This window comes from Bicyclus anynana, chromosome 15 (assembly GCF_947172395.1).
Source record: "Bicyclus anynana chromosome 15, ilBicAnyn1.1, whole genome shotgun sequence".
NCBI classification, from domain to species: domain Eukaryota; kingdom Metazoa; phylum Arthropoda; class Insecta; order Lepidoptera; family Nymphalidae; genus Bicyclus; species Bicyclus anynana.
This window is the reverse complement of record NC_069097.1, coordinates 14,768,064-14,781,802: the sequence shown is the minus strand read 5'-3', so window position 1 is coordinate 14,781,802 and position 13,739 is coordinate 14,768,064. Positions and strand designations below refer to the sequence as shown.

General features: G+C 37.1%; 2 protein-coding genes across 3 annotated transcripts; one reads left to right on the top strand and one right to left on the bottom strand.

Annotated features, from left to right (window-relative positions):
* The first annotated feature begins 14 nt into the window (after positions 1-14).
* Positions 15-8,230, top strand: LOC112053438 (alanyl-tRNA editing protein Aarsd1). The gene is made up of 8 exons (XM_052885834.1): positions 15-189; positions 373-501; positions 2,397-2,556; positions 3,174-3,388; positions 4,635-4,741; positions 5,387-5,527; positions 6,043-6,357; positions 8,090-8,230. The coding sequence occupies exons 1-8, from the start codon at positions 151-153 to the stop codon at positions 8,211-8,213; spliced, it is 1,230 nt and encodes a 409-aa protein (XP_052741794.1). The 5' UTR covers positions 15-150; the 3' UTR covers positions 8,214-8,230.
* Positions 8,225-13,709, bottom strand: LOC112053437 (ER membrane protein complex subunit 8/9 homolog). Of its 2 annotated transcripts, XM_052885836.1 has the most exons (5): positions 13,391-13,709; positions 12,723-12,872; positions 11,729-11,834; positions 11,033-11,215; positions 8,225-10,894 (listed from the first exon to the last, which is right to left on the bottom strand). In XM_052885836.1, the coding sequence occupies exons 1-4, from the start codon at positions 13,601-13,603 to the stop codon at positions 11,034-11,036; spliced, it is 651 nt and encodes a 216-aa protein (XP_052741796.1). In that variant the 5' UTR covers positions 13,604-13,709; the 3' UTR covers positions 8,225-10,894; position 11,033. The 2 variants fall into 2 exon arrangements, with proteins under 2 accessions (XP_052741796.1, XP_052741795.1); XM_052885835.1 differs by having other exon boundaries at positions 8,225-11,215; positions 13,391-13,708.
* Between the last annotated feature and the right edge of the window lie 30 nt (positions 13,710-13,739).

Here is a 13,739-nt window from a genome sequence, read left to right as displayed (position 1 = left end):
ACATTAACATTTGAATTTTGACTTGTTAGTTGTTAATAAAGTAAATATAACCTAAAACGCCGATATTTGTTTTAATTTAATTTAAAAATTATAATTTGAGAATTCTAAAATGTGTGATATTCTATAAAAGAGAGTGGGTGAATTACGGATATGGTTTTTAAATGTCAAGAAGACAGTTTCCTTAAGGAGGTGAGTGGTAGATAAGATATTAAATATAGTGATATATACTCCACGAATTTTCAAAGAAATTTATTATTATTGTACCCTACTCCTAGTTCATAAATAAATATTATGCTGATGTTGGTGAAAACTATACAACAGTTTTGTAATGTATTACATTATTAAGTATATGTTATGTATTGTTCGCTTTAGTTCACATCAAAAGTTATAAAATGCGAGGAGACTAAAGAACCAATTGTCGAGTATGGAAAGGTATCAAAGTTTGAGGGCTACCAAGTCACTTTGGAGAACACTATTCTCTTTCCAGCTGGAGGTGGTCAGGTAATATTGCTTTATGACTTTTAAAAATATATTTTTTATTTACAAATTTGTTATATTTCATAATGTTTACACCCATACGAAATGACCCGTGGCTAGGATCTTGACTTCACAGGGCTCCCAGAATCTCTTGTGCTCAAACTTTATATTTGTTGTATCCATAACTAGCTGTCGCCGCGTGGTTTCACCCGTGTGGTTCCCTTTCCCTTGGGTATACAGGGATAATATACAGGCTATAGCCTTCCACAATAAATAGGCTATCTAACGCTGAAATAATTTTTCAAATCGGACCATTAGTTCCTAGAGAGATTAGCGCATTCAACCAAGCAAACAAACAAACTAACAAACTCTTCAGGTTCATAATATTAGTATAGATAAATCTTACTAATAATTTAAATGAGAAAATTTGTATTAAGAATATTTTAAGGCTTTTATTTGTTGACAGTGAACACAATTTACAATAACTTGGCACTAAATAATTCCACTTGCTACAATCTTTGCATATCTCAATTGCTTCTTCCATTCTCAGCTATCACATATATTCACATATATTCACAAATATATTCACAAGTTTATCAGCTGAAGGTACTCTTGACCTTCATCTTGGATTTGGTCCAGTCTTCCAACTCTTTTAGTTACCATACTAGTCTGTTGGTTTACTCTGACCTGACTTTTCTTCTAGATTTCACCCTAGCCTTATAAATCCTTTTTGTTTGTTTCCTTTTATTAACCCATTTGCCATTATGTGCCCAAACCATACAAGGACAACAATCCAATACTAATAATATAAAGAGGTAAAGTTAAGGTTGTACTGGGGTAATTTCTGGAGCTACTAAACCAATTTTGAAATTTCTTGTACTAATAGAAGACCACATTATTTGTGAGTGTCATAGGCTATGTTTTATCCCTGTATTCATTAGTTTTATATGTGTATTATAGCCATTATTTTTATATGTGTATTCTTGGATAGTATTGTTGTTTACATGTTTATAACAATTTTAATGTTTATTTTAGATTTAAGATATAATATGTAAACGTTGGTCTACGAATCAGTCAAACGAAAACTGAATACTTATTCTTGGACTTTGGCGGTACATCTCAATCTTCCAAAATTGCCTTAAATGATGTAACCCTACCAGCTTGCTCCGATTTTCGGTACCTCGGGTCGCTTTTTCAAAACGATGGCAATGTGGACCGAGATGTAAAAAGTAGAATGAATGCGGGATGGATGAAATGGCGACAGGTCTCAGGTGTACTATGTGACCCGCGAATGCCTCTTAGACTTAAGGGTAAAATATACAAAACGGTTGTAAGACCTGTCGTCTGTATGGATCAGAATGTTGGGCGGTGAAAGGGATGGATAGTAAACGAATGCATGTGAACGAAATGCGTATGTTGAGATGGATGTGTGGTGTGACAAGAATAGATAAAATAAGGAATGAGTATATAAGAGGAAGTCTGAAGGTGGCGCCAGTGACAGAAAAATTGAGGAGTAGAAGGTTAGCTTGGTATGGACATGTAATGCGTAGAGAGGAAAGTCATATTACTAGAAAAATGTTGAATGTGCAAGTGGAAGGTCATAAGAGGAGAGGAAGGCCAAAGAAGAGATGGTTGGATTGTGTGAAAGAGGACATGTGTGTAAAAGGAGTGGATGATGAGTTGACGAGTAATAGAAACAAATGGAAAAGATTGACATATTTTTCCGACCCCACTTAAGTGGGATAAGGGTAAGGAGATGATGATGATGTAAACGTTAACTATCCCTAAGAAATAAAATTAAATAAAATATTCCTATGGGAACATGAACTACACAGGTGTAACCATGGGTCAACTGCTAGTATTTAATAAGAGTGCAGATGTTCTGATACCTATTTTAATTTATATATTTGTGTCTTTAGCCACATGATATAGGCTGGCTGAATAACACCGAGGTCCTCCAAGTTTTACGCAAGGGTGATGAAGCCCTACACTTCACTAGAGAACCGCTAGAGGTTGGCACTGAGGTGGCTCAGAGGATAGACTGGGCTAGACGGTTTGATCACATGCAGCAGCATTCTGGTAAGTGCCTCTAACATAAGATGTTCAACTTTTTGACCAACTCGTAAATAAGGTGTGGCACATGTTTTTAAACCCACCAACGCACATTGGACCAGTATATGGTGGGTCTAAGCTCTATATCCTCTCTCCTATAAGGAACCTGTTCCTGTAATAGGCTATTAAAATTATATCTTCTCTAGAAAGGTTTTAAATAATATGTCCACTGCCTCAAATATTTTAATTTATTTTTTTATGAATCATTAAAAATAGGAAATTTTACATTACTTATTAAATTTAAGTAAATTCTGGTACAATTCTGTATTTTTTTATAAGCAGTTTTAATTTATGTGATATCAAAATAATTGTGTTTTCTCAAGTGCTATTACTTATTTATACAATACTAAAATCTTTTTATTGTTGCGTGTCTATCTTTGTTTGTCTGGGCTAATCAATGGGACAATCACTGGTAGGGAAAAGAGTTCAGTAGCCAACATATTGTCTGGTTTTTATCCCAAAATAAATCTATGCTTCCAGCAGCAATCTCAATTTCATGCAGGCATCTTTCTATTAAAAATGATGTTCAGCAAATTTTAAATGAAATTTTTAGTTTTGCTAACTATGTCATCCTATGTTTACAGGTCAGCATTTGCTGTCAGCGATTCTAGAAAACGAACACAATTGGCCCACAACAAGTTGGTGGCTCGGCGCAGAAGAGTCATATGTGGAACTTGACTCAACAAATGTTATGGAAAGTACTCTAGGAATAGTGGAGGAACGTTGCAATGAACTGATACGCCTGGCCAAGCCTGTCACAGTGAAGTTTTGTAAAGCCAATGATCCAGATTTGGATGAGGTTAGTGAGAGGTCTGTGTACATACAAACAAAATAAAAAATACATACAAACAAGTAGAACTATAAAGTCCTTTTCATGAAAGAAGTCCCCCAGACGCGGCGCTAATGTCTTAATGGCGCGCGCCATTTAATAATGGTGGTCATAATGGCATTTGTGTAAGGCGGTGTTGTCAATTTAAGTTCAGGACTTTTTTCATGAAAAGGACTCTACATATAAATAAACAAAATTGAATTTCAAATTCATAACTTAAAATTATCATCTTTTCACTTAAAGTAATTTACAAAATAAATTTGAATTCATTCAGTAGTTTCAGCGAGACGCCCGGTCATCAAAAAGACGAAAACACGACAGACAAAAAATAAAAAAAAATTTGGCTTCAGTATTAATTACATAATGCCTTCCATACCTTGTAACTCCGATCTAGACGCATTCTAACGTTTGGTTATGTAATGGGAAAGGTTCTGTCACCAAATTGCCTAGAACATTATAACAGGCCAACCACGTGTTCGTGTCAGAAACGAAGCAGAGCAATGGGAAGTACTGCAACAATGTTTTGCACTAAGAGAGGTTGGGGCGGCTGTAATAGTGAGTGTTTGATTCAATCAAAGGAGGCTAGGGCGCTGGTACAGTTATGCAAAAAATGCGTAAGGAACATTAATTAAGTTTGAGGAATTGAGACGGTAGAGAGCACTCCGAGCATAGTCGTGAACTTGTGACTACAGGATGTAGGGTTAAGGAATTCCTTGACGATCGATCAACACTCCCCGTTCTCTGCTTGTGTTGTTCTCCCTGCCTAGCCAAATTATATACTACATTTCTACATACTATATCACAGAGCTACATAGTCCGAAATGGATCAAGCTCCTCCAATGAAATTTCCAAAACATCCTTAATGAACAGAATAGTTACGTTACGTTATGCTCAGGCTCACTGCTGAGCTCGAGTCTCCTCTCAGAATGAGAGGGGTTAGGCCAATAGTCCACCACGCTGGCCCAATGCGGATTGACAGACTTCACACACGCAGAGAATTAAGAAATTCTCTGGTATGCAGGTTTCCTCACGATGTTTTCCTTCACCGTTTGAGACACGTGATATTTAATTTCTTAAAATGCACACAACTGAAAAGTTGGAGGTGCATGCCCCGTACCGGATACGAACCCACACCCTCTGCCTCTGATTCCAGAGGGTGTGGGTTCCGAACAGAATAGTACCTGTCCTGTTTTATTATAAGTAAAGATAATTGCAGGCGCACACGCGCGGGCTGCCGAAGGACTGCATGGACACTATTCGGGTCATCCGCATCGCTGATGTGGACGAGAACATGTGTTGCGGCACGCATGTCTCCAATTTGAGGTGAAGTTCGCATTGAAGTTTGGTGGGTCTAAGTTCCATATCCCCTCTCCTGTAAGGAGGACACCTGGCCCTCAGTGGTGTGCACTAGACTTTTAAATAGGGTATGCACTATAGGTACAAAATGGATTTTTTTTTCCACAATACAAGTTCGTAATGAGTTCTCAGGTTAGGAAGGGCATTTTTGCATCTATGGTGTGCACGCAGCTGCTGCCCCGTAGTGGCTGTTAAAATAGGGTACTAATGATGATTCAGTTTTCAAAGACAAAGCACCAAACCAATCATTAAATAGGGCATATGTCATTAAGACATCTATGAAGTCAGTTGATTTTTTTGTCATAAAATTTGGTAAGAGTAAATTAAATTATTATTATGTCGTGGACACTCATAAATTATAGTAGACTAGGCGACGCCTCGCGGTTATAACTGCGTAGTTCTCGTTCCCGTGGGAATAATGGGATAAAATATAGCTTATGACACTCGCAAACGACGTGGCTTTCTAGTATAATTAGAATTTTAAAAATCAGTACAGTAGATTCAGAAACCCCTACAATACAACGAACATTACCTCTTTATAATATTAGTATTAATATGTAGCAAGTACTAAACAGATACAAATTAAAGTCGTACTACAATATATTTTTTCAGCCAACTGCAAACAATAAAATTACTAGGCATCGAACCTGGGAAGAAAGGGAAGAGCAACCTGAGGTTCCTTGTGGGCAATCGTGTCACCAACACATTACAGCGGATGTTGGACAGAGAGAAAGCCCTGACTGCACTCTTGAAGTAAGTGACATTCTTCATCATTCACGAGGTTTTTTAAAGTCAGTCTGCTCCGACACTGAACACTTAATGTTCACTCCACTTCGTTCCGAAGTAATCTGCCCCGATCGTCTGGTCCGACGCGTATTTATATTCGTCAGAATGTGTGTAGACCATTCTGGAAACGTCCAGTCGCTTGTTGTTGTTCCACGAAATCCGAAGTAAACAAGGCAATAAAAATTCTTACCCCAATTGTTAACAACCCGACATGAGCGAGTGATTATGAACCATATGACTGTAGTAATAGAGTTCTCCGTAACAATAGTATTAGATTTTTTTCAATTTAAAATGCACAAGTCCATGTAGTTAAGAGTTCGTTATCAACCCATATTCGACCGCCTCACTGCTGAGCTCGAGTCTCCTCTCAGAATGAGAGGGGTTAGGCCAATAGTCCACCACGCTGGCACAATGCGGATTGGCAGACTGCACACACGCTGTAGTTAAGAGTATGTTTGACAAATGATTTTACATTATTACAGAAACGAGCCAACTAAACATGAAGAACTAGTATCAAAATTACAGAAAAACTTAAAAATTACTAACAAAAACCTCCAAAACGTGCTGTCAGAATTAGCAGAATATGAAATAAATAAAATAAAATCTGCCAACCCCAAACCTAAATACGTATTTATGTACAAGAAAGAAGCGACCCCTGATTTTAATAGAGCCATTTGCAAGGGGTTGGAGAAAGAAGGGTTGTTTCTGTTTTTGGTGTCAGAGGAACCTGACAAACCAAAAGAGGGACAAATTATAATACAAGGCCCGGAAGAACATTGCAATGCTTTGGGACAACAGTAAGTTATTATTATTTTATTAGCCAACTTCAAAAAAGTTATCAATTCCATTTAATTTTCACGAAATCAATCAACTGAACGAAATTGCCAAATAATTTCCAATATCTATATATATATATATATAGCCATAAAACAACGTTTTACAACATACAAGTATAGATTCTGGACCATACAGCCTGAGTTGTTCGTTCGTTTTCTTGTTTTTTTAGTTGGTTGGTTATGAAAAAAATGTACCTAATATGTGCAAAAAAAGTTTAGCTTCAAATGTTACATAATGCTTCTTTGAATTTTTTTGAGCAAGAAGAGTGATAAAATGATTTTCTTCAATAAAAATACTTTTATTAAGCCAATTATTTAACCAGATCGTCTCCATACATCATATCATCTCCATATTATTTAATAGCGGACGCCCGCGTCTTCGTCCGCGTGGAATTTAGTTTTTCACAAATCCCTCGGGAACCATGTATTTTTCCGGGATAAAAAGTAATTTATGTGTTAATCCAGGCTATGATATATCTCAATACCAAATTTCAGCTAATTGGGTTCAGTAGTTGAGGCGTGAAAGAGTAACAAACATTCATATCATCAAAATCATCAGTTTTCGCAAATCTCGTGAAACCATTGATATTTTCGGGATAAAAAGTAGCCTATGTGTCAATCGAGAGTAAAATCCAAATTTCCATTCCAAATTTCAGCCAAATCGCTTTAGTACTAGCGGCGTTAAAGAGTAACAAACATCCAAACATCCGTACAAACTTTCGCGTTTATAATATTAGTAGGAAGTAGGATTAATCGACGGGGTTTACCTAGGTTCCCTGGGCCGACGTTGTACTGGCTGGTGAGCATTCCCCTTTACAGAGCTATCACACTAGCGGATTGCGAGCGTTTTCAAAACGGGCTCGCAACGAATACGCCGCGCATCCGCAGCGAATCCGTTGCGGACGCACAATATTGTACTGTTTCGTACAAACGCCAGTCCGTCCCAGTACCATCCATACGTACGATCTAAATGTCGTACAAATACGTACGACGTTTTTGGCTCTTGTACGATGTACGATCGAGTAATCGAAATCGTACGCAAAATTTGCGATCTTTTCAAATCTTAGGCCCATCATCATAACGAACTAAAAATATTAACTAGTCCAGGAGAAATTAACCTGCGATTATTTGTTAGTTTGGAAAGAAAAATACAAACAATATAAACAATGTTTTTTTAGCCAGAAATCTGTTTTTATTTTTTTAATAAATAAAACAGGAGTGTTTCCTCGTCAGAATTCATTTTGTTACTGAATATACGTACGTCGTTAATCCGCTACAAAACCGCTACGTCTTCGCTGGCGCAGTCGCGACGTGTTCGCGACGCATTCGCTGCACAGTTGCGACGTGTTCGCGACGCATTCGCTGCACAGTTGCGACGTGTTCGCGACGCATTCGCTGCAAAGTTGCGACGTGTTCGCGACGCATTCGCTGCACAGTTGCGACGTGTTCGCGACGCATTCGCTGCACAGTTGCGACGTGTTCGCGACGCATTCGCTGCACAGTTGCGACGTGTTCGCGACGCATTCGCTGCACAGTTGCGACGTGTTCGCGACGCATTCGCTGCACAGTTGCGACGTGTTCGCGACGCATTCGCTGCGAAGCCGCGACGTGTTTGCGACGCATTCGCTGCGCTTCCGCTCCGCTTTGCAACCGCTAGTATGATAAGGCCGTTAACTTTGATTTATTTTTGCAGGATAACAGAACTTTTAAAGGGCAAAGGCGCATTCAAAAACGGCAAGTTTCAAGGCAAGGCCGGCGATTTGGGCGGTATCAATAAATGTAAAAAACTTATAGACGAGTACTTTAATACTCAATAAAAACATATTAATACTTATATCGTGTTTTATTTCATTTTATATAAATAAATGCTGGTTGAATAATTTAACATAACAGTAACAATAACATTTTCTCTTACATTATGTATATAGATATTCTTCTGGAAGTAGTTTTGCTTTGGTTGTAATTTTTTTTTGTGATTGTGTAAGTGCCTTAGGCTCCTTGATGGAACCTCAGCGACCCAAATGATAAGACATTAATGAACTGTCGGAGAGTGTAACGGAACCTTCACTCCCCACCACTCAACCCCTCTCCCAGCGCGCAATGCGAGCAGCGGCGCGTCGTGCAGCCGCTTCGCAGTTTGGATCGTGCCGCGATGCAAGAACCAGCTCATGACTAGGGGCCCCGTATGGGTTCGAAACTAGTCGGGCATACTTCGACCTAATATCACGTGAGTTTTAGCCGTGTTTCATAATCAATTAATATGATAAGTCCCGATGGTTAAAGATCAGTGGCGTACATAAGCTTTTCAACTAGGGTATGCATTACACGTACCAATTGTACAAAATGGAAAATTACTCCAATACAGGTTCGTAATTGATCCTCAGGGTAGAAAGTTTGAAGTGCAAGCCACTGCTGAAGATGTAGAAGAACAAAGGGCGGAACGATTCTCTAAGGTCGGCTTAGAAGGCTATTCTGTTTTGTTTTCTTTTTTTATTCTTTACAAGTTAGCCCTTGACTGCAATCTCACCTGATGGTAAGTGATGATGCAAATCTAAGATGGCAGCGGGCTAAATTGTTAGGGGAAGGATGGAAATCCACACCCTTTTCGGTTTCTACACGACATTGTACTGGAACGCTAAATCGCGTGGCGGTACGTCTTTGTCGGTAGGGTGGTAACTACGGCCGAAGCCTTCCAGCCAGACCTGGACTAATTAAGAAAACCTCAATCGGCCCAGAAGGGGATCGAACCCAGGACCTTCGTCTTGTAAACCCACCGCGCTTACCGCTGCGGCATGGAGGCCGTCGTCTTGTGTTTTGGCATGAGCGTATCAGTCCGGGTGACGTCATATATCAGGGACCTAGTCTTCGGCGGCGAAGACGTATTGCCTGGGAGTGTATAGAGACAGGTGTCAATTCCCTATCCAAAGCTAACCAGACTTCCAAAAATAGAATGACTATACAGGAAAAAATAAACATCTTATTGTATGTAATTTTACTATTCTTTACTAAAATATTTAGATAAAATTAACTAATTTTGAATTAAGATTATGTTCAAATAATATGATCGAATTCATAAAAAACAATAAATTATGTGATCATAATCTTTTTCCATTTTTTACTAATATAAAAAACAAACGTACAAAATTTCCAAATGCCAGCAAACTGACAAAAGAATAAAATTCATCACTCATTTAATTAATAAATTATTCAATTGTGATAGAAATCCATTTTGGTACTTTTTTTTTTTATTCTTTACAAGTTAGCCATTGACTACAATCTCACTTGATGGTAAGTGATGATGCAGTCTAAGATGGCATACTTTGTATCACAAAACAATTTGAATTTGGGTAAGTCTCAATGCATTTGTGACAAACTTTTTTAAACAAACATATACTACTATTTTATAGTCCTTTTTACTCATTTTATTATTAAAATTATTGAAACAATAATACATATTTGCATGAATCGGCAACAAGAAAATTGTACATTTGCTCTTTATATGTGGCGAAAGTTATAAAGTATAACTATTTATTTATAACTTAATTCATAAATATATATTTTGAATATTTAAAATACATTTTATACACCATACTTTACAACATAAACCAAAATATAAACAACCAATAAATGTGACAATTACATACACCCTTACATATACACATCTTATTTATATTCAATTAATATTAAACACCTATAATAATTATGCCGCAAAAACAGCAGTTTTTAATTTTTAATTATATGTAGGTAATTTTCAATCGAAAAAATACAAGATTACCTAATAAGACAGTAAATACTTGGCTGGGAAGGCAACACAAGCAGTAAATGCTAGTGTTGACTGCATTGATCTCTTATAATAAAAGGACACACAATCATGTAGAAAATTTCACTTGAAAACTCACCAATTTTGCTTTGATAGTTTTAGAATTATTGGTAAAGAAAATTACACCTAAAGGTGTAAATTCAATAAAATTCCAAATTCAGAGCAAATTCAACCATAAATTAGATTGAGTTTAAGATTGATTTTACAAATGCTACTACTTGAGTTGAGTGCCAAGAAGTTGTGTTTGGCACTCATTGAGCGGGGACGATTTTGGTCACTGATTGTGCATCCACTTTTTTTTATAGGAGATAGGATTTAGATAGGAGAGGTTGACTATAATCAAAAGGGGGTTCCCTTTAAACCAGCTCCCAGGGGCACAAGCCTCAGGCACTGCTGGTAGTTTGGTCTCCCTGCCACACAATAGTTGATTTTGGTTTCTATACAATTGCAACAGTGTGATCAGTACCGAATGTAATTAGAAGGTCTCATTGTCATTCAAGTGATCATTTAATATTTAGTGTCAGTAAAAAAAAAAAAATGAAAAATTAAAAAATATTCATTAAAAAATATTCATTAGACTGAAAGGAAAAATATTGCAGATTGATTTTTCATTGACTAGTGTAATACATTTTATAGTTCTGCCATTCCTGACCCATATAGCTACCTAGTCAAAATATCCTGAAAAAATCCAATTCTACATTTGATAATAAAATAAATAACAAAAAAAATACATATTAGTGCAAAAGTAAACACTTTGGGTAGGTACATTTTGTTACCATAAATAAATTGTGGATTGAAGAAGTTAATAGTTAATACCTTATTCAGAATCCTTTTCCTTGTCTATGGCATTTGATGCATTAATGCTAGCAATGAGTTTCTCTATGCCCAAGTTGGTCCAATCTTGAGTTGAGTCATCCAGATAGTTATCAAAGTCCACCAGGTCCTTCTGAACTCGCCTTTGCAACAAATGAGACACTGTCTCCAGTACATACTGACTCTCTGTAAGCAATCATACCAAAAAATAAAAAAATAAATATTAATTTAAATTGTTGGAAACTTTTAATACCATGTGTAGACCCCAGTCCCCAGTAAGTAAGTTAAATCAATATGACAGTTGTCAGATATAATTTTAAACTAGTGGTAGATGCTTTATTATCGTTTACAAGGTAGCGATTGACTAAAATCTCACCTGATGGTAAGCTGCAATCTAAGATAGAAGCTGGCTGGTATCAAATGTTGCTATGGTCACTCATGGCACCTACTAGGGACTTCCAAACATCACAGTGCTGAGCCGCCTACACCCATTACAATTCTACTACCAACTCGCTTGATGCCCTACAACTCTCTTGATGTTGTCAGTTGATGATGTAAGATTAGGGGTCAACCAACACTGCACTTTCCAGCACCGTGGGGTCCCCATCATCTTTTCGAACTATGTGCCCCACCCAGCTTTTAGAGCTTCAGCTTGAGCACTTACCACTAAATACTTATTAATTAATCAAGAATGCTTACGGAATAGCACTTTGTTGGCATCTTTTGGTTTCCATTTTCCTTCGCTGTACTTATGTATCTTGATAGCAGGTGTGTCCAGGTTCTGCACCATTCTTTTGTTATCAACCTGAAATTCAATACAAAATTACTTTATTTTCTAATCTAGCAGTTTTTTTTTTTGTATTCTTTACAAGTTAGCCCTTGACTACAATCTCACCTGATGGTAAGTGATGATGCAGTCTAAGATGAAAGTGGGCTAACTTGTTAGGAGGAGGATGAAAATCCACACCCCTTTTGGTTTCTACACGGCATCGTATCGTACGCTAAATCGCTTGGCGGTACTTCTTTGCTGGTAGGGTGGTAACTAGCCACGGCCGAAGCCTTCCACCTGCCAGACCTGGACTAATTAAGAAAATCTCAATCTGCCCAGCCGGGGATCGAACCCAGGACCTCTGTTTTGTAAATCGACCGTCAGTTTATGGTGACTGTAACAGTTAGTGACTTAAAAAACTTTTCACCCAATAAATTGATGGGTGAAGGTTTGGATCTTGGACCATGATGCAGCAGTCACCTTTGGGATAGTTCTGGTAAATATCAGGTTGATGCATTAGACTTGGCTGCAGAAGTAGGAATGTTGGTGAGGATCCAATGATGCAGTCCAAATAGCAACTAGAATAAGAACTTCATAATCTTTTTTCTACTTAGCACAGCAAGACACTTAAAAGGGTGGCATCCCATGTCATTGACATCTAAATGATTAGCACCAAAGTTTTGCTTCAATATTTTTTATTCTGTTAAAGTGTGGTGTTCCTGTTATCTACAATATAAACACCTTCAAGGCAAGAGTGAATAAGCATCTTCTTACCAAGTGTGTGTCATTCTAGACATCATTGTTTTCCTATGTATATGTATGTCATAAATAAAAGAAAATTATGCACAGGTTAATATATAAAGTTCTCTAGCAACTGTTAGCAACACTTTACTAGCATCAGTAGTTGCTTTAAAAAACTCTTACCACTATAAACACAGCAGATGGGAAATATTCAACAATCTTCTCAGCAATTTTCTGTCCAGGACACTTTTCCACTGTATTGTCTCTGAAGTTCTCACAGGCGGCATAGTAGCCTGCTATTACTCTGTTATCTTGCTGTGCCTGTAGTTCTATCTGTAATTGAGAATAAGAAACTGTGTAAGTGAAATTTATTTGAATTTAAAAATCTGCAAACCAAGTTCTCAAGGACAATAAACTCCTGGTCCAAATTTTGTATAAATAATTACTCAATATATAAGAGAACAAAAGAAATGAGCTGCATTATCACTTAGCACAGGCTCCTAACCTCTTTGACTATGACACCTAATAGAGGTATGATTGCAGCTAAGCTCTAGTACAAATTATTCATCTTTACTATGAAGGGAATGGTATATTTATGGATGTTATCAGAAAATCAGATATGCAATGTTTATCAAGAATAACTAAACACATTTGGATGAAATTAGGTAGAAGTTAGGGATAGTACTTAAATAAAATCTTATAGGAAATATTTATTATTATCATACAATCCTGTTAGTATCAGGAGATGTTGTTGAGGGCCTTTAAACAGGTTTAGGCATTTGTTTTAAGCTTATGAGTTTTTTAATCAAATACTTGACTGTGCCATTCTGGTAAATTAGTTTATATGGTACCTGAGTTAATGCAATTTCTGCCATAGGGGACACGTAATGGCTGTGATGGAACAACGGTATCGAATCAACTATATCCAGATCTTGGTTTTTATTACCAGATTTGATGTTAGACCCATCTGCAAGAAGGACTCCGTTCACAGCGCAATGTGGGTATTTTGCGGCGTGCAATATAATTTTGGCGTAAGCCGATGTTTCTAATGATACTTCACCCATTATTAAATACTTTCAAGTTTTTTATATACTTAGAAATAAAAATATAAAGTCGATTTCAGAAAATCAACCTGTGAATCGTTGAATTTTTTTAAGTGAAACGTCAAAAATTAATGATACAATAGACAAAATAGATAAC

Coding starts and splice junctions, on each gene's coding strand:
- LOC112053438 (XM_052885834.1), top strand. CDS start 151: ATGGTTTTTAAATGTCAAGAAGACAGTTTCCTTAAGGAG. Junction 4,742..5,386: donor ACGCATGTCTCCAATTTGAG/GTGAAGTTCGCA, acceptor ATATTTTTTCAG/CCAACTGCAAACAATAAAAT. Junction 6,358..8,089: donor TGCAATGCTTTGGGACAACA/GTAAGTTATTAT, acceptor TTATTTTTGCAG/GATAACAGAACTTTTAAAGG.
- LOC112053437 (XM_052885836.1), bottom strand. CDS start 13,603: ATGGGTGAAGTATCATTAGAAACATCGGCTTACGCCAAAATTATATTG. Junction 12,873..13,390: donor CAGAAATTGCATTAACTCAG/GTACCATATAAA, acceptor TCTCAATTACAG/ATAGAACTACAGGCACAGCA. Junction 11,835..12,722: donor CATCTGCTGTGTTTATAGTG/GTAAGAGTTTTT, acceptor ATTGAATTTCAG/GTTGATAACAAAAGAATGGT.